Source organism: Gymnoscopelus microlampas (genome assembly GCF_963454915.1).
Source record: "Gymnoscopelus microlampas genome assembly, chromosome: 13".
NCBI lineage: Eukaryota > Metazoa > Chordata > Actinopteri > Myctophiformes > Myctophidae > Gymnoscopelus > Gymnoscopelus microlampas.
In genome coordinates, this window is record NC_139950.1 from 35,078,479 (window position 1) to 35,102,800 (window position 24,322).

The 24,322-nt window shown below is 42.5% G+C and overlaps 1 protein-coding gene across 1 annotated transcript; it reads right to left on the reverse strand.

Annotated features, from left to right (window-relative positions):
* Positions 1-403: 403 nt before the first annotated feature.
* On the reverse strand, positions 404-22,337 carry LOC311058634 (inhibitory synaptic factor 2A-like; the record flags this gene model as incomplete). Its single annotated transcript, XM_084076098.1, has 5 exons — positions 404-587; positions 12,799-12,870; positions 17,030-18,185; positions 19,814-19,895; positions 22,302-22,337. 5 exons carry the CDS (start codon positions 22,335-22,337, stop codon positions 404-406), a joined length of 1,530 nt encoding a protein of 509 aa, XP_083932224.1.
* Positions 22,338-24,322: the final 1,985 nt, after the last annotated feature.

Sequence of the window (24,322 nt, forward strand, 5' to 3'; positions counted from 1 at the left end):
AAATGCAATTGAAAACCATAAATAAAAAAGTATGCAGGTGCATTTACCCAGTAAATAAATAACATCCGTCTTCATACATCTTAAATATACTGTATATAAAAACATCTCCCAAATCTCACCTAGTTTTACATCGGCGCAAGTTGATCCGCTCTGGCAAATATTCCAGAGACTGAAGGTTTGGCACACTCTAGAACCTTCATAAGCAAATAATGTATTCGTTTTTTTTCCGACTGGCTTCGAAAAGGAGTCTCAGCTCAGAATCCTTATTAAATGGTTCCACTGGGTTCTGTGGTTATCCATCCTCATGGCTCGTGGATTCCTCTCATCCATTTTGAGGGAAATATAATGTGCCCAATAGTAGGCCATTACCAAAACAATATATTTATATATATTTTTTTGTATCTCAGAGAAACCAACGTTTCCAGCGAGCATGTCTTTTGGTCTCCGTCTTGGCCTTGCGTTTAGGGGTAGAAGTGAACACCTCATTGGAATAAGGCAGAGCAGGGCACTGTGGGCTGTCCAAGGGGCACAGTCTCTTCATTAGGGGATGCAGCTTGTCTTCTTGAAGTTTGAAGTCCAGCTCCACACTGTAACACAAACAGAAGAAATCACATGTCAGTGTATGTACTGTATAGCAGCGATTCCCATTATGTGGGCGTGTGGGTGAGTTTGCGTATGTCTCTCCACAGGCACATGATGTATATATGACCAGTACCTACATATTCTTGCAACAGTCCAAAAACATGAATTTGCACAAACTGGTATGACGGTTTGATCCCAGCAAAGTTAGGTAAGGTTGAGGATATTTTACTTGAACGACTACAACATTTTTGACCTTGCAATTTTAGCTTGTTGACAATCCAGAGAGGACCAGATGGAGTTTGGCAGCAGCATGGACAAAGCCAATTTATACTTATTTTGCTCGCCAAAAATAACAGATTTTCAAGCTACTACATGCACAGATAGCATCACGATGCATCATGTTGTTGGCATGAAAATCAGACACTGTCATGCAACAAAGTATTAAACTTACAACTGCACTGGCAGCACATTATTGGTTGTCACCCATATATTAAATCCGTTACGGAGACACCTCAGAATACCTTTGCATCATCTCTTTTTGTATGCATGCCTTTGCAGGGCTTTCCCTGTGCAGATTATATTTGGATGAATATAACATTGAAATATGGGCTGCCCGTAACATGAGACTTTCCTCATCTGCAGATGTAATCCCTGCCTGGTCATCATGTGATTCTCTTCCGGCCCCACGGCTGAACTCTGTCTGCTTTAATCTCCACAGACTGGGAGAAACGCAGGGCTTAATCCCAACCAAATTAAACCAGTTTGAGTATTCAACAATGGTATAAATGCACTATTATAAGATTATAAAATAAGATAAGCCTTTATTGATCCCCAAAGAGAAATTCAGGTGTCACAGCCTCACCAACAGTAAGAGTGAAACAGGTGCAGGGAAGAGTATTTTTACATGTGAAAGCCAAGAACCAAACCAAAGATAAATAAGATAAATTTGATTTTGGTACCAGTAGGGATGGGTATTGAAATTAGGTATTGAAATAACAATTTCTGGGTACCGGGTACCCATACAAATGAAGGAAGGGTCCAGTACTTTCCTATGAATAGAGCATATACAACAAGCTTTAACTGCTACTGCTTTAATTTGTGTTGTCATGGAATAAACATATGAGAGTAAATGTGTGAGAGGTTACTATCCATTACATTTCTTAAAGTTGACACTTGATGTAACACTGGACACTTGATGTAACTCAGGAACTATTGTGTTTGGTTAAGTTAAACTCCAGTGTTTTCAGGACAAAAGGTTTCAGCTTTGGCTCTCTCAGATACCACTAATATGTACACAGTTTGTACTAGTTCTGGTATTTCAGTTAACACTTACCGTACAACAATTAAAATAGTTCTCTAAACAGGTGACCTCTTCTTTTTAAATGTTTTTATTATTTTTATGTATTATTTATTAGGGAATCAATAAGAACTGGAATCAATAAGCAGAATCGGAATCGCCTGATGTTATCAATTTATATAAATGTACTGTAGGCTGCAGCTGTGGTTCTCACCCTTTTCAGGCCACAACCCCCCAAAATAATCATATTTGAACTGGGGACCCCCCACCCTGATAAGGCATTACATTTAGTTTGACTCGCTTCCACAGATAAATATTGTGAAAATAGCAGATCTACAAGCTCACAACGGCCCTCGTTGTGAGGCATTGTGAGCTTGTAGATCGGCTATTTTCAAAATATTATATATCCCTCTTTCTTATATTATTTGACAATTTGGCCAATGTTTGACCAGTTTTTATAGTATTGTTTGTCGATTCATTTTGATGCTGTAATGGTAAATATTTTAGGTATTAAAAAGGTCTTAAAAGGCCTTAAATTGTCACTTCACTGTCATCTGGGGACCCCCCCAAAATCATGCCGACCGACAGGTTGAGAATTATAATTAATACATATTTATTGTATCTTTTATTGCAATTGATTCAGTCTGCTCTTATTATTTATTTATCCTAGGGATGGGGTGGGTTAATAAATACGAAAAATACGTAAAAGAGAATGTATCATGTGCTACCTGTCTGCCAATATGATTGAAAATTGTTCCCTAAACTATTCAAATTGATTTGAAGCAGCCAAGGCAACAAAACCCACTTGACACTAAAAAAAGTCATTTTTCATTTTCATTTTACAGTATTTGACCAAGCTAATTAGGCACCGATAAGGTTCAACTGATCAAATGATTTTGGCGAAGTGTGGTGATTACAGTAGCACGTCTTCTAATGCTGTATGTCTCACTTACACAATGTGCCACTCAAACTCCAGAGGACAGACGGAGAAGGGGAGACATGGGAACTGCCAATCCAGGGGTCACAGCTGTCAAGGTCACCCGAGTAACCCCCCCCCCCTGTCCGTGTCGGCAAGTTGACACATGGGACGTACAAAGCTTTGGCCCTGCATCAACCACCCTGATGGGCAGTCCAATTAGAGCACTGAACGATATGCTGTGCTCAAAGTGACAGTATGAATCCTGGGAGCTGTCCTCGCTCTTAACCCATTAAAGCTGGGAACGCATCTCTGTCATTTTAGATTTATTTCTTTGGCTATTCAAAAATAGCAGATATGCAAGCTCATAGCTGAGCTTGTAGATCTGCTATTTTTGTGTGCCAATCTTGGAATTTTTGAGCAAATCTTTGAATATATATATTTTTTAAAGCCAACATTTTTAACTCAAAGCTTTGCTTCTGGGGCATTCTACAAATATCTTCTAAATCCTAACAGTTTTTTGAAAAGATATGTCCAGGACCACCCAAAATGATGCGTATTTGGCCGTGGACCCTCATTTCAAAATATTTTGTTCCAGGGACCCCCAGAAGTTGTAACAGAGTAAAAAATGTTCGCTTAAAAAAAAATACACATTCAAAGATATGCACAAAATGTTCCAGATTTTTCAAAAATAGCATATCTACAAGCTCATAGCGCTATGAGCTTGTATATCTTCTATTTTTTGATAGCCTAAATAAATCTAAAAATGACACAGATTCATTCCCGGTCTAAATGGGTTAAGATAAGTGTCAGTTAAGAATTGCACTCTATTAAAGCCTTCAGGAGAGACGATGGAGGCCAGGACAGAGGTGTGGGAAAGCAAGGACTTCCATTCAATCGATGTGTGAGATCAAATGAACAGAAGCCTGACAACATGGCTGGGATCCTGACGGGAATTAACCTTTTTGTTATCAATATGGCCTGTTCTGTATGCTACAACATCATTATCAATCAGGTGGGATTGTGCAGTACAAACAATCTTCTGTACAGTATATGTGTAGCAGAGTGGCTCAGAGCCTCTCTGCCTGATGAGCAAAATTCTAATACCTCCCCTGGCCAAGGGGGAATTCCCCTTCAGGCTAGTGGATAAGATGTTGGCTTTCCACGCAGGAGACCTGGGTTCGAATCCCGGGCGTTATGCAGGCATTCCACCAAAAGAAGAGAATCAATTGAACATAGCACATTTAAAGCAGTTTCTTAATCTTTGTATTATTATTGTAGCAGAGTAAGCCCAGAAGTCTAAAATCAGCCTTGGCCAAAGGGGAATTATCTTTTGGCAAAGCAGTAGATGCGTGGGTTCCCATGCGTGATAGGTGGGTTCGAAATCCAGGTGGCACCATGCACACAAGCAAATCATGTTGAAAGGAAATTGTAAAAAATAAAGTGGAACCATTGAGTCATCCACAATCTATGGTCTCTCTCGTGTGAGACAGACGACTGGCTCACACAATTTTCAAATGCTTCCGCCTAACAGTCTGTACATCGGAAGCACTGAAAATCCACTGAAAATGAAGCGGATGTCCCCTCCACACACACGTCCGTTTCACCTTTGCAGACATGTAAATAAGTCCTACTGGAAATCAAATTAGTCAAAGCCGATTTAGCTGGCTGCTTGGCAGAAATGGAAATTCAAAAATATATTTTAAAGATCTTTTAAAATGTATTTTCGTGGACGGAAATGACAAACAGATGACAGCTTCCTGTGCAGAACTTTTACGAGGTGGAATTATACTCTCTGCTCAAAGAGTCAAAGATTGTGGATAGTCTCTCAAGCAAGCCAGACAACACTTCCACAATCCTCGAATGCTACAGAGAGTATACAGTAATTCCACCTCGTAAAAGTTCTGCATAGGGTTGTTTTTAGCCAGTTCCTCTTTGTTAGTAGGTATCTTTGTAAGCAAATAATTTCAAGGTGCTCCGATTCATAAACCACACGCCACAGAGCAGAATCGCAGCACAGCACAGTTTTCCACAGAATGGTACCGGCACTTATTAAGCAATTAATCACTTGGCAGATCGCTGCAATTACTGTACACTGAGGACAATATTGGTTCAGCAGGGTGCCAGTGGCAGCGCTGTGTGATGCCAGTGGCCCCAGGGAGTAGATGCATGCGTGGGCAAACAAAAAACCCCAGATCTAAGATCATCTCTCCACTCAAACAGACTGAGACGGCTGGAGACGCAGAGGCTTTTCTAGGGCACTGGGTAAAGCAGATTAATCATCTCTTTAGCTATGCTCTGTAAGGAGCCGTTACTGTGATCAGTGGCATACAGATTGTTTGCCTGTGGTCCTTGCGGGATGAGAACTATTCACTGATGGTTGCTCATGAGCAGGGGTTCACTAGCTTGCGATTCACCACTCTTGCGTGGCAAGCTCAGTTCTCTCAACATTGTCTACCTGTTCTCTCACCAATGTGCACCTGCCCTGCGCTATTCGTCGTCACTCACTCCATTATTGGCTCTGCTCAACATCAAATCATTCCCCGAGATGTCTCCCTTCAGCCATTCACAGCTCAAAACCTTCACTTAACAAGACGAGTTGCTGAGGTCCAACGTGTAAAACTTCAGATGTACATGACTGGATTTATAGGTTAAAAATCACTAGAGAGTGACAGTTATTTTCATTGCTGGCAGGTGCTGAAGCCATACAGCACCTTAGGCTTCCCATAGGCTGTTGACATCACATACATCAGACACAAATGTCAATGTCCTGGCGTTACATGGCTATCTGCCATGTAAAAACCGTCAAGTTAATGAGAAATGAGCAGAGGCTGATTTCTTCGCAGTTATTCACCAAAATAATAACACCTTATCCATCTCTGCACGGGGTGCAAGAGCTAATTAGCTCTTTGCATCTCATTATATCATGTTTTTTTATAACCCAATTGTTCTTCAAATTCATTGTCGGCGCCAAATTGGAAACACTCCACAACAACAACAACAACAACAAAGAGACACACATGTTTCACCAGCTTATTACGCTTTGATCCAATTCTTCACTTCATAGAAAATGTCACAGCATGATAAGCACATCAGCTTTTATTGTGCTTTTTGTTCTGGCCTTCATCCTGTGCTGCAGGTTGGCTTGGAATAAATACTGCATGCCGTCTGGTAGCGATGCTCTTGCAAATCCTGTTTGAACTCTGCATGTTTATAAGCGTGGTGGTGAAATATGAGTAGCCGAGGCTGCACACCCAAGTGAACTCCACAGTAAATAATCTCTCTCTCTGCGGTGGACATTTTCTCCCCATTCCTTTGAGGGAGCTTTTTTTATGTGGCCTGTCGTTTTAGACTATGTACTCTACCCTACCCTAATAGCATGTGATGTGAAAAGGTATAGGGCATTTTCCCATGTACTTTCATCCTCTCAATCTATCTCTCCCTGCCTCTCTCTCTCTCCCTCTCACTCCCTGCCTCTCTCTCTCCCCCTCTCTCTCTCTCTCTCTCTCTCCTATATTTGTGCCCTGTTTGTAGCAGTGATGTATGAGATACAGTATACAAGGGGGTGGGGTGGGGGTCTGGGTAGGGTCCATAGATTGACTACCTTATCTCAGCAGTGGCTGAAGGCCTGGATTTATTGTACATATTGGAGCTGTCGTGCCACTCCAAAATTAAGGCCCCGTCTCTCAGTGGCTGCTAATCTTGGGTTGTGGTTGCAATGTGCAGTTACTGTGTCCAAGTTTGAGGAATAATTGGCTTTTTGCTCCCGACTCCCTCTGTTCTTGGCTCGTGTTTAATTTGGCACACCATACTTAGGCCAGCTCTTTTTTTCTTCTTATTCTTCTTGATTTGAAGGCAGAATTTGATACAATTGATACCATAGAATCCTCATAAATTGCCCCAAGAGCGTGTTATAGAATGTGTTCTAAACTGGTTCTGAACATATACCACAGGAAGGATATTTGTCAGAGAAATATGATATAACGTTAGGTGTTGCTCAAGGGAGCTGCCTTGGGTACAGTATGCTTCTGCTACAGCAGGTGTTCTCATTAGAGCAGTGGTCCTTGAGAGGACCCCACTGAGATAATATGGTATCAAAAGTCAGTTTAACCACGTTAATGAACTATATACAGTACATTGGCTATTTGAAAATAGCTCATCTACAAGCTCAACAACATGTCTCATTGCAAAACGTGAGCTTGTAGATCTGCTATATTCAAAGAATCTTGAAAAATTCGAATATGTTTGAAACATTTTGAAACAGCTTGTATGGTGGTCCCTGGCACAAAATATTTTAAGATGGGGGTCTGCGGCCAAACACATAATGAATATGGGGGTCCTTGACATGAAAAAGAGAAACACTGCATTAGAGAACATAATAGCTTCCATACCTAGGCTGATGATACACAATATCTGTTGTACTAAATTATGCAGAAGCTCCCTGACTGTCTGTGTGCAATCAATAAATGGATGAGTAACTAGAACAATTTGCTCCTCGGAGCACAGGTCTCCACCAGGGTAGGTAGCTTATTGTGGGCCAGCACTGTTTCACAGCAACCGGACGCTGCATACATGATTTGAGGCATTTCGTTCAAAACTGCCACTCCTGCAAACTTTGGAAGCCAATCTTAGCCAATCACGGTGGAATATGCAAATTGCACAGATCCGTCTTGATCACATGACTATAGAGATAATGTACCGATTTGCTTGATGTTAGAACAAAATCTGTAGTAATATTTAGCAAAAATCGGCCTTCTGGTGGCGCTAGAACAGGCTGATGTGAAAATGTTCTGCTCTGGCATCCAGGGAGGGTGCGTGCACAGATCGATCCACCGGTGCCGGAGATTAGCTGCTCAGAGACGGACCGACAGACGCAAGCACAAAAGGATGGATGGACAGGTGCGAAAACATAGTCTCGGCCACGCGTTCGGCCTGGCGGAGACAATAACTTTACATTTAAATGAGCATAATAGAAATCTTCTCAGGTGGCCCCAAAGGAAACATTGATGAGCTCTTTAAAAACAAACCAAAAAAAGTTGCAACCTGACTCTCTTATTCAAACCAGAAGTGACAAGCCGAGGTGGTTAATGTCCTATAAAATACAGCAAAACAGCGTTATTTCATCTCAGAAGTACGACTTTCTTATTGAATGTCTGCTTTACTATATAGATTTTTTTTTTTTTTTATCTTTTTTGAATGCTAAGCACTGTTGTTTTGTAAGAAAAGGACCATGCAAATAAAGTTCATTATTATTATAATTATCATCATTATCATTATTAATAGTGGCACACAGAGTGGTGTGTCCAGCAAAGTGGGTAATGATCCCATACTGTGGTATTAGCAGAGGGGTCACTTTGTGTGTGAAATATGTGCAAAAGACCTAGAAAATATTTAAGTAGGAATGTTTCAACACTTTTCCCTTTTTTTGGGGAGGGGGGTTCTTGTAATACAACGCTCAATCTTAAGTTTGCAGAAGCATACTAAATACAACTATTTGCAGAGTTTTTCTTATATTTACAACTCACACTGGCAGAGACAGATAGCGCTGTGATAGATTGCCATATTGCTTGCCAAACACAGCTCCGCTCTATTCAAGGACAGTTAGAAATCTGTCGGAGGAACGCAATTCGGAAAAGATGAGTCGAAATAAACAACTATTTGATGATAGGAAGGAAGCACAGATGAAATGATAATCTTCCACTTTGTTTACACTCTATGGAGAATAATTTGCAAACTCATTGCCAAGTTATTACCATCCCACATGGATTGGTTTTGGGGCTGATGATTTTAAGGCACACTAAATCTTTTCAGATCTCACGCAGTGAGGTTCAGAGCTTCATTGACATGCAGAGGAGGTGTACCTCTGTCTCATAAAGATGAGATTAGTGAAATAAACTATGCGGACATCTGTTTCTTCCTGTGCCTGGTCAGTGTTAGTATTGCTGCATTTTGGAATGTGTGTGTTTGTGTCGTCACATAATTGGTTTGATGATTCAAACTAAATGAGATCAGTCAGTGTCTTCATGCAACCCAGTCTCCAGACTGCTTCATGACATGATACAGAAATCACAAAACATGCCCTGAATCCTGTGACTGTCTGCCACTCAGCTCTGCACGTTTATTTTGGACACGCATACACTACAAGAACTAAACTGAATGACTGAGCTGAAAACGGCACTTACCTCAAATTATCCCTAAACAGTACCAAACAAATCAATCAAAAGGCCTGTTCAACCAATAGGCACGTCAATAGACACATCGACACAGCTGAGACACAAAAAGGGCTTGGAAGTCATTAATATAAATGCTAAAGTAATCTGTAATATGAAAAGAGAGAGAGAGAGAAAAGAAACCGGTTAAACTCTGTCATGACAGAGCAGAGGTTTTCTCCAAGTGATTTATCCAGGTTTAAATCTGCCATCACCCACACCACAAGCGTGTTTAAATTCATGTTTCGACCTTCAAACATCAAGCGTTCGTTTCAATTCATGTCTCACCAGTCAACGTTAAGCTTGTTTCAATTTATGTTTCACCAGTCAAACATTAAGCGTGTTTTAATTCATGCTTCATCACCTAGCCTCTGGAGCCAGACTGTTGACTTGCACAATTTTCAAATGCTTCCATCATACAGTATGTGCAATGGAAGGACTGAAAATTATGCTGGAGTAAAGCGGATGACCAATCATCAAATGCCAGTTCTGCTAACCCAAACACGTCATAAAAGATTTTTTCCGTCATTTAAAGAATGAATGAGCAAGCAGTACAGACAATACTCGGGATGATCCAGTATCACGCAAGAATGGGAGTCCAGCAACAGTGAGTTGGTTGCGACTATTGACAGCTAGCTTCTGAGTCCTAATCTCACGTTGCCAGATGCCTTACTGGTATTGTCTAAGGACATCTACTGTAAATGCAAGGTAGTTGCTGGAACGGGAGGCATGCGTTAATCCGACAGACCTTTTCTCCGACTATGTGGCATCCGCGTGCGGTTAGGGTTAGGGTGCGGGTTTGGTTCGGGTTTAGTATTGGAAACGTCGGAGCGCTGTGCTGTCGGAGGAATGCGCTGTCGGACTAACGTACTGCACCCGCTGGAACAGTGGTGAAAACAGGTGCTCACAAACGTACACCATTTGTAAACCAATCATGTCACTGCCCCAATATGACAACGCATTCCTACAACCGTGCCGTCAAACGGGTGACGACTTGGGACGGATTTAACCATACTGCAATGTTTCACGTGAATGCAACTCGAACTGCACCAGGTCAACTGAAGCGAACTTTGCAATGTTCGGCACGGCCACTCGCTCACCTGCACCTCACTCAGGGGTGCCTCTCGTGGCACTAGTAGAGTTGTCTCTCTATGTCGGGTTTGAGAACGGCACTTCCGCATTCCAGTGTGGGCTGGGATTATCAGGACCTTGTAAAATGACGTGACTGGGGTAGCCAGTCACGTCAAATGTTTCTGTTTGGTCAGAAGTTGTCCCATGCCGTCACAATAGCACAGCTTGAGAGTGAGAATGTGTTAAATATGAAGGGCCGCCCTAATAGATATACTAGTTTGCACCTTTTGTACTGGTTTTGTATTTATGTTTTGTTTTCCCTGTGTAATGTACTATTGTATGTTTGTTTGTATGTTTTTTTTTTGTGGGGACTGCGGATGTAAATTAGCATCTTTGCTAAATCTGTGTAAATGTATTTACATTACATTGATATGTATTGTTCATTAATGTATTGTGTCCCAAAGTAAGACTTTGGATTGGTTCTGCAATGCGGTTTCTTTTAACTCAATTGTTTCCACCCAGTTTTAGCAACAAAAGTTGGGAGATTGTCTGCAGTCTCTAGTTGAACGAAGCATTTAGAGAGTGACTTGCTATTCTACCAGAGTGCCAACAAAGATAATATGACTTAATAGGATAGGACATAACCCGTCTCTATGAGACTTGAAAACCAAATACATTTTAGAATGTTTTTCCATAAAATGATCAGATCCCGGAATTACTGGGCAATACCCAGTGCTCAATGATGAAGTTAGTTCATTTATGCTCCCTCTCTCTCTCTCTTTTTTCTCCCCCCCCCCACTGGATGTTTTTCAACAGTTGTCTATTTTCATTGAACCCAAGGTAAAAGAGAGATGGCTCAGGAGCAGTGACAAGTGACACAAGGTCACAGTTTGAGTGGATTTCCCACCTGCTGCAACATCATTTATACAGCTCTCTGTGGACAGAAAGCACCGGAACATCAAAGCGCATTCCACCCACTGAGACTATCGTTTATATTTAGTCAAGAACTAAACGTTTTTTGTCAAAATGGCATTTGAGGAAAATTACCTAAAGCTGATTTGGATGCATCGTTCCCTTTTTGTTTCTAGTCAATTTGAAATGTTTTGTTTAGATTTTTTGTTTCTTCTTATGAGACTAATTCCCTTCCTCTGGCTGTGGATGATTACTTATTCCCCCTGGGTGTCACAGGTCCTACTTTGCTTTACTGGAGATATTTTTATTTACTGATTTAATCAATCTCTGCGACAACACGTTGCAATGTAAAACACACAATCTGCAGTGTGCAGATGTGCCTGCGCTCGATTTGCTCAGCAGGTTCGTTATTCCAATTGTAATTTATTTGTATTTGTTGTTTTTTACAGCAGCAATTAGTCACAAGTTAATTTAGCTTTAACATCATCCCAGTACACAAGGACTCAGTGAACCTATCACACCTTTGGTTAAAGCAATACACGCAGTGTGTGTGTGTGTGTGTGTGTGTGTGTGTGTGTGTGTGTGTGTGTGTGTGTGTGTGGTATAGACACCATGTAGCCATAGTGTACACTTAACACCTCATTCTGATAAAGAGCGATTCTTTGAGACACTTTGAGGTATTTGGGGGTGTGCCCATCATTTTCTTGTAGGTGCAAACAAAACAGCATTGAGTTTGTGAGATGGATCGTACACAGTCTAGCACAGCATTCTGTCTAAGTACTGTAGTGCAGGGACCTGCAACAAGAAAAATGAAGACGAGACGTCCAAATATTAATTTACCACGCTCCAGAGCCAAGAAAAGGAGTCAAAACCACACAAGAAGCACCTTTGTGCACTCACGTGACGTTGATTCCCTTCCCCCATTCTCATATACAGCACAAGGGCATGACATCATCCCAGTACACAAGGACTAAAAGTATGCGAGTGAGCGATCGATCAAGTAAAAGTGATTAAAAGGCACTCCAAAGATGTATAAACAGTTGAAGTAAATTGGATGTTCAGATGTTCAGTAGCTTCTCTAGGGGCGCCCTCATTTTGGTCTTGACGCACTTCATATGGATATTTCCGGACTGTTAAAACGGTATAGCTTAGTGAGACCCTCATCTGAGTTGTTTTTACTGAAGGAAACAAACTAGTGTAGGTCTCACATATTTAAGGGAGACCTGTCTATGCACACTGTCTGTTTGTGCATGCATGAGTATAGAGGAAATATCTATAAAAAGGAGGCCACTGTGTGCCCACGTTGTAGCTTGATGAAGTTGACATAGGCTATTCCTCGCCACTCATTAGTTATATTCATTAGTTAGTTATATTCATTAGTTGTTTACAACCTTAGTTAATTTGATTGGTTCAGGCTAGTGACAGGTGACCTTTCAGGCTACCTATCAGGACACGTACAATTTTGTTGCCAGTCTGCTAGCTTGCTCACATAATTCGTCATACGTGCCTTCGAGTCACGCGCGGGAAAACAGCAGATCTACAAGCTCACAATGCATTGCAGACGTGACACGTTGTGGTCATCTATTTCTCATCTATGTCCAGCGCATGACACCCTCGTACGACAGAGCACAGCCTAAATCAGGCATGAATCTTTCCTAGTTGGCTTGGAGCACAGCGCGGTGGCACTGCACCAAACGCTTCACCGAGTCACAGAGGCAGCCCTTTCGCATTCAGATGATTTATCATGCAGCAAACACGACACCGCATGCAGCGCTCACGGTGAACTGGCATTGGAAAAGGGCCCCCAGTACCTGTATATGATGCACGCGCTGTTTCGACATGTGTCACAGTTTGCTGTGTCCTGTCCCGTTCGGTAGGTGAGCCTGCGGAGAGACAAAAGGTGAGAAATATAGTTGTGATTTCCTTCACCTTTAGATGCGTATTTCAAGGTCTACAGGCCATCAGCCTGATACACTCCTTTCATCCCGGACAGTAAAACAACCTGTGTGGAAGTCAATACTGAATCTGTCTCTGACACCAGGAAGCCTTCTAGATATAGCTGAACATTTTCAGCCTGTTGTAATTCCCCTCTACATTTATTTGATTATTGTAATAGTGGTTGTGATGCAGCAGCCGTGAATTTGGTTAGTCAAGTATACAGACATGCTGATTTACCATAATAGGATTACCATGCTATACTTTGACACGATATACAAATGCACCCCGCGACTTTATCCTACATAGACAGCCAAGAAGCAACTTAACACTGCATAAATCACTGTAATGAAAGATCAATAGTTTTGTTTATGCCGCCGTATGCCTTGTTTTTAATTCTTTGTCCAGCTCAATTTGCTGTAGAAATAATGAGCTTTAGGGACGCAGAAACAGTCAGGGTGACAAATGATGTCTGTCTCTTTTTATGGCATAAGTGCACAGCCCCAAGGCTCAGTGCAGTATGGAGACTGTAATTATTTACATTGCAATCCTCCACTTTTGGAGGATTCATGCTTTATAGCCCTCTCCCAGGGTATTGTGGAGGTCTATGACAAAACATTTCAACGGGCAGGAAGATATGATTACTTCTGAATAAATCTTCCCCGTTTCCAAGCAGTTCCGCCACGATGTCCCACATTCATTTTGTCCCATACTGTATATGTGTGTTTGTGTGTTACTAGAATAGTGCAAAAGCATTAGTGTGGGTTCATGTGCATATTACTGTATACATGCACACGCATATATTTTTGTATACATGTACAGTAGCATTTGCAGATGTGGGTGATGTTAAGATGAAGTGCAGCCAGGGGTGACTTGATGGGAGACAGGTAGGGGTTGGGCTTTCAACCAGTGCATGTAATTGCTTACTGTCACCAGAGCCCTTCAAACTGATGGATGACAAGTGGAGGGGCTGGACCTCAACAGTTTGCCACGACACAAGAGGTGACCTCATACACATGTTACTTACACATACTGTATTATATATGCCTGTATATATAATATATACACACACACACACACATATATACACAGAGAGAGAGCAACGCGCCTGCATGTGGATCGAAAATGCTGATGGGAGCTCAAGGTTAATGAGTTCAATCCATCCTCCTCTGTTCTGAAATGAAGTTCTTTAATTTTCTTTTTTCACATCCCATCTACTCATGCGTGCAAGGACAGTACTCATCCGATAGCATCTGACGCTACACTGCATCCTTGGAATTTCATACGTGATGCCCAAGTTAAAAGGGCCCTCACTGCGGTATTTACAGCGTGCAGACCAGAATGTACATCAAACACTCACTTTGTACCCGTGCTGACTCAGCACAAAAGAAATTCAAGAGAAATGCTCAGCCACCCAGTATATTGACATCCTGTGAAACTGGTAGCCCGTCTGTCACCCAATATGATTTTATGGATACATGATGGGAAAAAGTCACCCTATGAGCTGTGCCACTAGAAAGTCATTCTATGAGTTGTTCGTATGCTGGCACAGATTCAGCGCTATGTTGTTCGACCGCGTCAGCGGTCCTTGGGATACTGTATGTCCTGCCCTCCCCTCCTCTCATCATCCTGATTCCGCTGGCCCCAGTCCCCCCACCCCCCGCCCTGCAGCTAGCCAACCCCCCCATCCCATATCACTCCACTCACATCCCATCTACTCGCCTGTGGTTCTGCTGCCTGGAAAATGGATATTACTTTGTGTTCTATTGATAACCTGTGAACAACTGCTTGTGTCAGGTGTGGCCGGATTATCTCTTGCATTAGCCTATGTCTACACAACACACACAAAAACATGGCCTGCATCGCGCACACACACACGCGCACACACACACGAAACAGAGATGATTTTTTTGGTTGATTTAATTGAGTTCACTTTTAGAACATACTGGCTTAAAAAGACTGTCAAGAAGGCAAGAGAAATCTGTGAACTCCTACTCACCGATACTATATGTACAGTAGCATATACAGTAGCAGCATCAATAGATACAATATAAAAGTTGGTCTCTATAACCCCACATACATTCAAACACATTCCACATTAAAGGTAGGGTAAGTGATATTTTTTCATTAAAATAAGTTAAATAGCTGTATATTCTGATAGTACTCATTTATATAGAGTGTTTGTTCAGTAACAGGAGTCTCCCCGTCTCTCTAGCTATTTAATAAACAGAAAGTATATTTTCTGCTCGGGATACCAATTGTATCCAATCAGGAGAGAGAACTCACTTACACAAGTTATGACACAAAGGAATGACAAAATTGGAACTGGATCACTATACAATTGAAGCTGATACATGGGTACTCTCTCCCGATTGGCTGAACATTTATTTTCTGTTTATTAAAGAGCCGGAGAGACAGGGAGACCATAGCAATGATTCACACTATAGTGCTTTAACCTTTGAACAAAAAAACGTTATGACCAAATAATGATGAATAAAATAATCACTTAACCTACCTTTAGAATATGGGCCTTTGTTATCAAGATCGGTGTGCAAGCTTGACTGAATAATATCTTCAAATGGAACTTTAATCATGACAGATTTTTGGCAGATATATTGTTGCCATCAAAAATGTCCACCACTCGAGCTAATGTAAAGACAAATAACTTGAAACACTGAGTCATACTGTAATCCTGCATAAAAGCTTTTAAGACAAAATTGAATTATGCTATGATTTGCAGCTTATTAAAAAACTGCACTTAAAGTGACACTTAACTTTAAAATAGAGAATGCATTTTTAAAGAAAGCATTTTCTTTTTACAGGTTAACAATGAAAAACTAATATTTGCTGTCCAAATTAAGCCAGTATCAACAGAATATCAATTCCATGGAGATATATATATATATATATCATATAATACTATATAATAATTTCCTAGAGAAATCCATCTATCCTCACTCAACAAATTTGGCTCAAGAACTACTAATGTTCATCAACGACATTTTCCACCATTTAGCTTTTTTTGAAAAGCTAATTTGATTTTTCTGATTGATTTGTCTCCTCCTAAACCGTAGGTCCGATTTCTACCAAAAGGTCTGTGGATCACTGTTGGACCAAGCTTTCCGAAAGACATACGGCTGGTTGATATCTTATTTAGTTTTATTCTATTTAGTTGTAGATATTGACCAATGAACTTCAAAAGGGTGTGACTCAGCACTTAAATAGATGAAAGTCAACAACCGCTGAAGGCTCTAGACTAGACCAGTCGCAGATTTCAACTTCCGTGTCGGCTTGAACCCCTGAATCGCTACTTTGCGGCTAAAAATAAATATTTATTTTCTGTCAGTCCATCAGTTTGTGTGCTAAAAGCAATGTTTTCACCTGCACCATGCTTTTAAAAAATCCCCAGTGAGATAGCAAAGCTTTTAGTAGCTTTTTGGCCCATCTCAGAATTTGGGTCTAAGGTTTTTAAGGTAGGCTTTTTAAGTGGCCAAGCAGAACTTGAGAAGGTAGGCCTTATAGCCTCTGACTGTACTTCTCTATTAATAGCGAGGGAACAGAGCCCAGTGAAGGTACCGCAGAGACCATACTTTTCTAGAGATGAAAGGCAATGCTTTATGATCTGGCACTAATTGAGCGTTTTAAACCGGGTTCCACAAAGGCACAGTGGGGTGCCTTGTTCTCCAGTGGTTATGGTTAAGCTGTAATTTGCTTTCTGTCACTATAACGTTCTATACAGTACACACGTGTGTGTGTGTGTGTGTGTGTGTGTGTGTGTGTGTGTGTGTGTGTGTGTGTGTGTGTGTGTGTGTGTTGGAGCACATGGTTTCTTACACCGACAGTAGTGGTATTCCTGGAACCGCCTGGTTATTGGACATGGCTGGAGAACTTTATGAAGCTTGTTAGCACTTCTGTCTCTGAAAAGGAACATGTGTCTAATGATGTGATATATTAGGAGTCACTGGATAGACACTTGCCTATGCATCGAGCTGATGTGCAGACAGACAGTAATAATTATACGTACACGCTCACCCAGACTTGGCATTGCGTATGAATTATATGGTCTGTGCCACAAGTTTTAAAGTGTAGGCACAAAATCGTACTCACCCTCCTCTCTGTGCCTCGCCTTTCTCCAGCTCCTGAATGACTCCTAGCAGAACTTTGATGGTCTCCTGGCTGGAGCTGATGAGGTTCTCCATGGCTTGGAGCTGTGCTTTGATATCCCCATCCCCAGTTAGTATCGGCTGGCTGGCACCCAAGCGTGGGACTCCAGCAGGAAATCCCTTGTCCTCGCTACTCGTTTGTTGGATCTTAGAGGAGGCCGACGCGTGTCGTGCGCGGGACAGCCCCTTAGCCTGCTGCGCGGCGCACTTGGCACTGTGGGGCAAAGTGTATGACTGCTGTCCGTTCAGCTGCGTTGCCTTTTTTCGCTTACAGCGGGCAGAGGGGCTCCCCAGGGACTCCATCTGTGTCAGGGAGTTCCAGGGAGGGCCCGTGCCCTTTGACCCCGTGTCTCGTAAGATCTCCTCGGAGTTAGCTAGGTGGCGCTTGGTGGATGTGCTGGCTCCCGTCTCGTCTTTGGGTAATCCTTTGTGTTTCGTTCTGGTGCCGCAGCCCTGGTGCTCCTGCTCTGCTTTGGCAGGAGGTTTGTTTGGACATGACTCAGGGTCCTTAGAGAGGAGCGAAGAGTCTGGACACGAGGATCCATCCAAACAGTTGGCACCTGGAAGCAGATCTTCGCTGTCATCCGTGTGGTGAAGCAATGCTTTCGTCTGCCCTACTATCTTACCCTTGTGCACAGAGGACTGATCTATGCTTCCGTCATCCTCCACACCTGCCTTTATATCACTTAAAAAGCCATTGTTTTGCCCTCTGTAGTCCTCAACCAGGGCAGTGTGTTTAAATGTATGCCCCTTTTTTCTCTCAAAAGGGAAAGTCTTGTATCGCTTGGTGAGGTCCGGCGATGTCTGAACACCGGTGCTCTTTGTCACGTTGGGGATGGAGCGTCTGGCGGGCATGGTCATGTACTTCCTATGCGTCACTTTACAGGAAATGGAGCGTGAGCGCCTTCCCCGTTGCTCAATCTGAGCGTCACAGATATCCTTAAAGCGTACCTGTAAGGCCTTGTTCCTCTTCTTCACCTGCTGCTTTCCGGACTCTTGGCCGTGCGTATCGAGACTGTGTGACCGGACTGTCTCACAATCAGATTCATCCGAGTTTGAGAGAACCAAGCATTTGCTGTCCTCCTTGCTCATGATGTTTCCTAGGAAGTGGGAGAAAACAGAGAGAAATTCAGACCTTGGGTGTCATCGAGTAGGAAGGAAACTGTGATTGCCATAGCACGACAGCAGATGGCCTAGTTTGGAGATTATTTAAAACATGTTTACAGAGGAAATACATATTAAAATCAATTGCATAAGTCAAACTTTACACGCACGCACGCGCGCACACACACACACACACACACACACACACACACACACACACACACACACACACACACACACACACACACACACACACACACACACACACACACACACACACACACACACACACACACACACACACACACAGTACAGTATGCAGTATATAGTACAGTAAAATTGAGAGATGTGATTAATTGTGCTTGCAGTGCTTTGATGTTACAAAATCTTTTTTTGATTATACAAGAAAAGGGTGCAAATATAAGTTTTCCCCTTGCAGAGCTTTCAAAATGAGGGTCATACAATTAAATGGGCAATGGGGCCTTTCTGCCTCAGACATGATGAAACAGATATCCAAGAGATTTGATAACTACTAGTGGTGAAACATAAAAGGCAGCACAAGGAAATGAAACGAAGCCTGGTATTGTTGAGGCGAGGCATCAGTGTGAGCTGGGTAATTATTTTCTTATGACAAGACACTTTGTGATGAATAAACTTTCAATGAATAATGTATTACCACACAGAAATGAGAGATATTTGCGGCTTTGTAGCTCCTATGAATGCATGTTATATCACTCCAAGACACTGTGCACCCTTCAATAAGAATTGCAGAAAATTTTGTAAACGAGAGTCTAAAAATCCCACTAGCAGCCCCTAGAGTCCATGCTGCTCCAACATCCAAACTAAAGGTTTTGGCTGAAGGGTGGTGCTACAGGAAAGGTCACAGGGGTCACCAAAATCATCCTCTGATGATGAAGGTACTCAGAAAATTAGATTGCAATCCAGATAGTAGTTTTCAAGATATGTTGTTTGTGACCGAAGTGGTGGACGGATGTATGGACGGACGGGCAGGCGGACAGACAGACGGACGGACGGACGGACCAACAGGCTGACAAACAATAATAATCCTAGTGTCTCACTAGCAGGCCTACAAAAGGGATTATTTTTCCATCACTCGCTGCGTTTGACACAGATAAATCTCTGAAAGCAAAAGCATAGACTGAATTTAAGATCAATATCTTTAAATGTACTTTGACCAAAAACTTCCCTGACTTCAAAAGTGCACACACATCCATACCAACACAAGTATGGAACAGTTCACAGTAAGTATCAATACAGCTTCTATTGTTTCTCTAGGCTTTGCTGTGACTTTAAGTGCATGTGCACCATTTCACATGCACATGCATGTGTACAAGCTTATGGTATGAGGAATTTCTCATCCTTGGCAGTTGGCACTACTCCGCTATCCTCCCTTTGCACCTGAATCAAAATAAGATGTGCAGTTATCATCTCCTCCCTCATCCCTTCGTCAATATTTCACAAAGATAGCTCTCCTCACACACACACACACACACACACACACACACACACACACACACCCATACACACACACTATAGCTTCAGATAAGGGCCAATAATAAAATGTTTAGGTGGTATGCTTTGGTACACTAGCCATGGGTTTCACCTTGCAGAATGTCCACTGCCACCTCCTGATAACCCAGCCTGTTGATGAAACAGACCGCTGGTCTCTTTGTTTCATCTTCCTCCTAATTGTCAATGAAAGAGGGAGTAGTGTCAATTTAGTCCCTACACTCTCTTCAGAAGCTTGATGAAAGGGGTCTGAGCTTGATAGTGTAGTGTTGGTCTCTAGCCCCATCTCATTATGCAATATAGTGAGCTGCGTCATGGATTTCTGCACGATGCATTCATAAAAAGTCCTTTTGGAATTGAAAGCAGTTGCATTTGTTGTTGTTGGGGGGGGGGGTGGACATCCGTAGCCTGGCATGGCCAGACTAATATCACTGCGTAGATATTAGTCTGGAATCTCTGTGTGGAACCTGCATTTCCGAGGGGCAAATTAAAAAAATGCCTCTGGTGATAAACCTGCCCCATATTTGCATACTGGGCCCTGATTGGTCCCTCACAACTTTGGAGGGAGAGAAATCCAATCTCTATTGAGAGGGGCCAGACCTAATCTGCCAAGGGCAATTCTTTTTTGCATTGGCAGAGTCAATGAAGTCGCTTTGATTTCAGCATAAGTTGTTTGTCAGACGTGACTCTGTGGCTAAAAAGGAATTTCCAGCACTTCCAGGCCGATTCACATGGGATCACATTATTTCACACCCAGAAATAACAATCTCATACCACTGGCAGCATAATCGCATCTGCAGGAGACCCGTTCTGAGCTTTTTAAGTAGCTAGTAACTAGTAATTCACACAGAGAATGCAGAAATGGCCTTGGGTTTCCTACGGTGCGTGGAAGAGGGCAAGAGAGACGGGCAGACAGTAAGTAAGAGATAGAGAGAGAAATGGAGAGGGAGGGAGAGACTCACACTTTCAGGGTGCAGCCAGTGATGGAAATGAACTAAGTACTGTACATTTATTCAAGTACTATACAGACTTGAGGTACTTTTATTTTACTTGAGTATTTTCATTTTTCAATACTTTGTACTTCTAATCCACAACATCTCAGAGGCAAGTATTGCGCTTTTTACTTAGTGTAAAAATGTAACGCATTGCGCAGAGCAGACGCAGAGCTTAAGTTGTAATAGTTTTTCTACAGTACATAGTGCTACTCTTACTTAGGTAAAATATCTCAGTACTTCTTCCACCACTGGGTGCTGCAATTATAGCTTTGAATCATCTCACTTCATTCTCTTTTTTGGATGAATATCAGCTATTCTCTGCAAGTGGTGCGGTCGTACGCATTTATACGTTAAGTATAAATTAGGCTTTAGTCCTCCTTCTTCTCCACCTACTGCTCTCTCCCAGAGAGCTGTATCTCTGCTAATGACCTGAGGTCCTTTCCTGATTTGGCTTCAGCCATCCAAAGGATTATGAATAATGCATTGACTCTAAAATTGCAAAAGTAATCCTCTTAAATCTCCTTATGTACCATGGCAGGCCACGTTGTCTGTTCCAATCGCCTTTCAGTTCTTCACACTAAAAATGTTGCATGGAGAGGGAAAAAAAAGACTACTGTAGGTAGGTCAAAATCTAGTACAGTATATGCGGGGGTGGCGGTGGCTCACCTGGTAAGAGTGCATATCACATTAATAAAGCTTTAGGGCCCTATCTCCCGCCCGGCGCTACGCAGCGCAAACGGGCAGAGCAATTCTCATCGCTATCTTCCGAACGATGCAATTGTCATGTTTTACGCCTGCCGCCCCCATTGTCCAGATAAAAAATGATCTTGTGCCTATTTAGCGTCCATGGGTGTGTACTTTGTAGGTCTTAAAATGAGGTGTGGTCTGGCGCTATCAGGGCGCACTGTTATCTTACGCACAGAGTTTGTGCTCTACCTTTTTCTGTAATCTGTATATCTGTCTATATTAAAATTGGCTACTGGGACGGCAGGCCGGTCGGCCGGCAGGTAGACCAAGGCCCCGTCACTCAGACTCAGATATAGCCATAAACAAACCCGATACGCCCATACAGTATGTAGGCATGCCACTATGACTCATATCAGGGAACTCCATATATGAGCATAAAAGGGACACAGACAGACAGGTACAACAGGTACCCTGACCTCTAGTTGTATCAAAAAAGGAAAGGTAATCCCATTAAGCTACAAATGCCTGTATTTCCGACCGTCTGGAAAAAAGTTATCGATGGGTTGAAACAACCTTTTAAACCAGGTTTTAGCCATGGAGTAAAAAATAATAGAGAGGCAACGAAAATCCCCACCCATTCACTTGTATGGAGTTGCTCACCCAGCGCATAATCCCTTTTCACCCCTTCTTCCGGGCTGGGAAATGTGACGGGCGGGGCCTATTTGGGGCCTCTGCGTGTCGTCTCAGTAGTGTCACCTCCGCACGCAACCCTGTGCGCAAGATCGTGCGCAAGATCGTGCGCAAGCTTGTGAGTCGAGCCCATTGGTTGAAATCGTTTTCGCTCGTTCATGTGTCTGGCCCCAGCCGTAATAAGCTGCAGTACCTGCTCCCTCTCGGTACTGGGAGCTTGGTTTTAGCCAGCCTGCCACACTCCATGTTGAATATAAACATGCGGGAATGTGCATGCACTGCACGTTCGTCAACATGGAGGCATGCTCAAGAATCCGTCTACTCCAGTCAAGAGCCAGGCAGAACAAAAATGACATGATTTTGTTGTTGTTGTTGAAGACATTATTCCTACTAGTATTCATCATAGTGAGCTACAATAGATGAAAGTTGAAAGTTGTCATCCTGTGCTTCAGCAACATGAAAATGTAGGATATACATTTTCAAGCAAAATAAATTAATAAAAGTAACGCAAAAGTACCTAAAGTAAAGAAACTAGTTACTTTTTGAGAGCAGTAACTAGTAACTTTTTTGAAGTAACGTTCCCCTGCATCTCCTGACATCATTATATCACATACTGTAATGCTACTCCCATAGACGGAATGCAATGTTACTCAGAAATTAGCATCTCCTCCAAGCTTTGTTTAATTAACAGTGTGCTATGATGAAGGCGCATCTGCGTCTTAAAGGTAATGGGAGCCTACACTCTGATTGGTTTAATTAATGCAACACCCAAAACACACCCATGACTAATTCGGAGACTTAATACAACCCCTCAGCGCCATGCACCAGGCGTTGTGACCAGATAACGCGTCTATCTACCAAAATTGGTGTGGACTCCCGCTTCCCGCCATCCCCAGATGCATTTTGCACTCAGCGTTTTAGGGCCCATAGTCTTTCCGCAGCAGGTCTGGGTTCGAATTTGACCCGGACCAGTTTCCCCTCTCTCTCTCTGTTCTGCCTTTCCAGTTTCTCTCTCACTGTCACTATCAGAAAAGAGTATGAAGAGCTGGAAGGCATTTAATTTGAAACAACGGATACAGGAAGAGGTGACACTCAGCCAGTATAACAGGCATTCACGTTTTATAGGGCTGGGCAGCTGTTTCTACAACCAAAAACACCTTTGTCTACCAAGAGTTAGCTGTTATCACCACAATGTTCTCAATGTTTGAGCTGTTTCAAGAGGATCTGTATGTACACACAGGGGCTGCATACATTACCCATGCAGTGACACGGCTGATTAAAAAAAATGCTGAGTCATGATATTATACACTCTTGCAATCCAGAGGAAGCTAGGCCTGGCTTGCACAGAGGAGAATGTCTCTAGGTCCCCCGGTGCCAGACATCAAAACACACTATAATGACAGACAAGTTCATGAGTGATAATTGAAAATGACACTACACTGTATGTCCGCGATCACTTAATGGACAAGTAATGCCATCACATGCTCTGCTAACATAACAACCCACATCACACCACTAATAGCGACTGTCCTTGACACAAAATGTATTGTTACACAGCGTGGCGAACGAGATGATTGCATTGTAACATGTACCATTTACTATCGGCTGGGTTGAGGATACAGTATTGTTATGAGGCCAGTTTACTTTCTCAGATGCTTTAGATGTGGCACCATGCAGTACAGTACATGAGAATCTGCATACTAATTATAGTACAACTGAAAGACTTTGCTCTTCATCGTCCGTCCCCACCATCAACATATGCAAACTTGTGTGCACGGTATGCATGTTGCATGAGGAATATTAGCATAAATGACAGGGCATGGCATTAGAGCAGACCTCTGTGTCCTTCTCACTGTGCGGTGCAGAAATACTCCATTAATATAGTTTTACGCACAGTAAAATCTTGTGTTAATTCAGCCTTGTTTAGAAAAAAACAATTTTTACATTTGCAAAGTTAAATTAATGCCCTTCATTTTACCGTGTATCGTAAAATGTGTAAGATTCAACTATACTCCTTTGTCAATGGATAGCATTGTGTGGTGTGTGTGTGTGCGTGTGCGTGTGCGTGTGCGTGTGCGTGCGTGCGTGCGTGCGTGCGTGCGTGCGTGCGTGCGTGCGTGCGTGTGTGTGTGCGTGCGTGCATGTGTGCGTGTCTGTGCCCGTGAGTGCATTTGTGTGTGTGCCCCTGAGTGTGTGCAGGCGTGCGTGCGTGTGTGTCTGTCTGTGTGTAT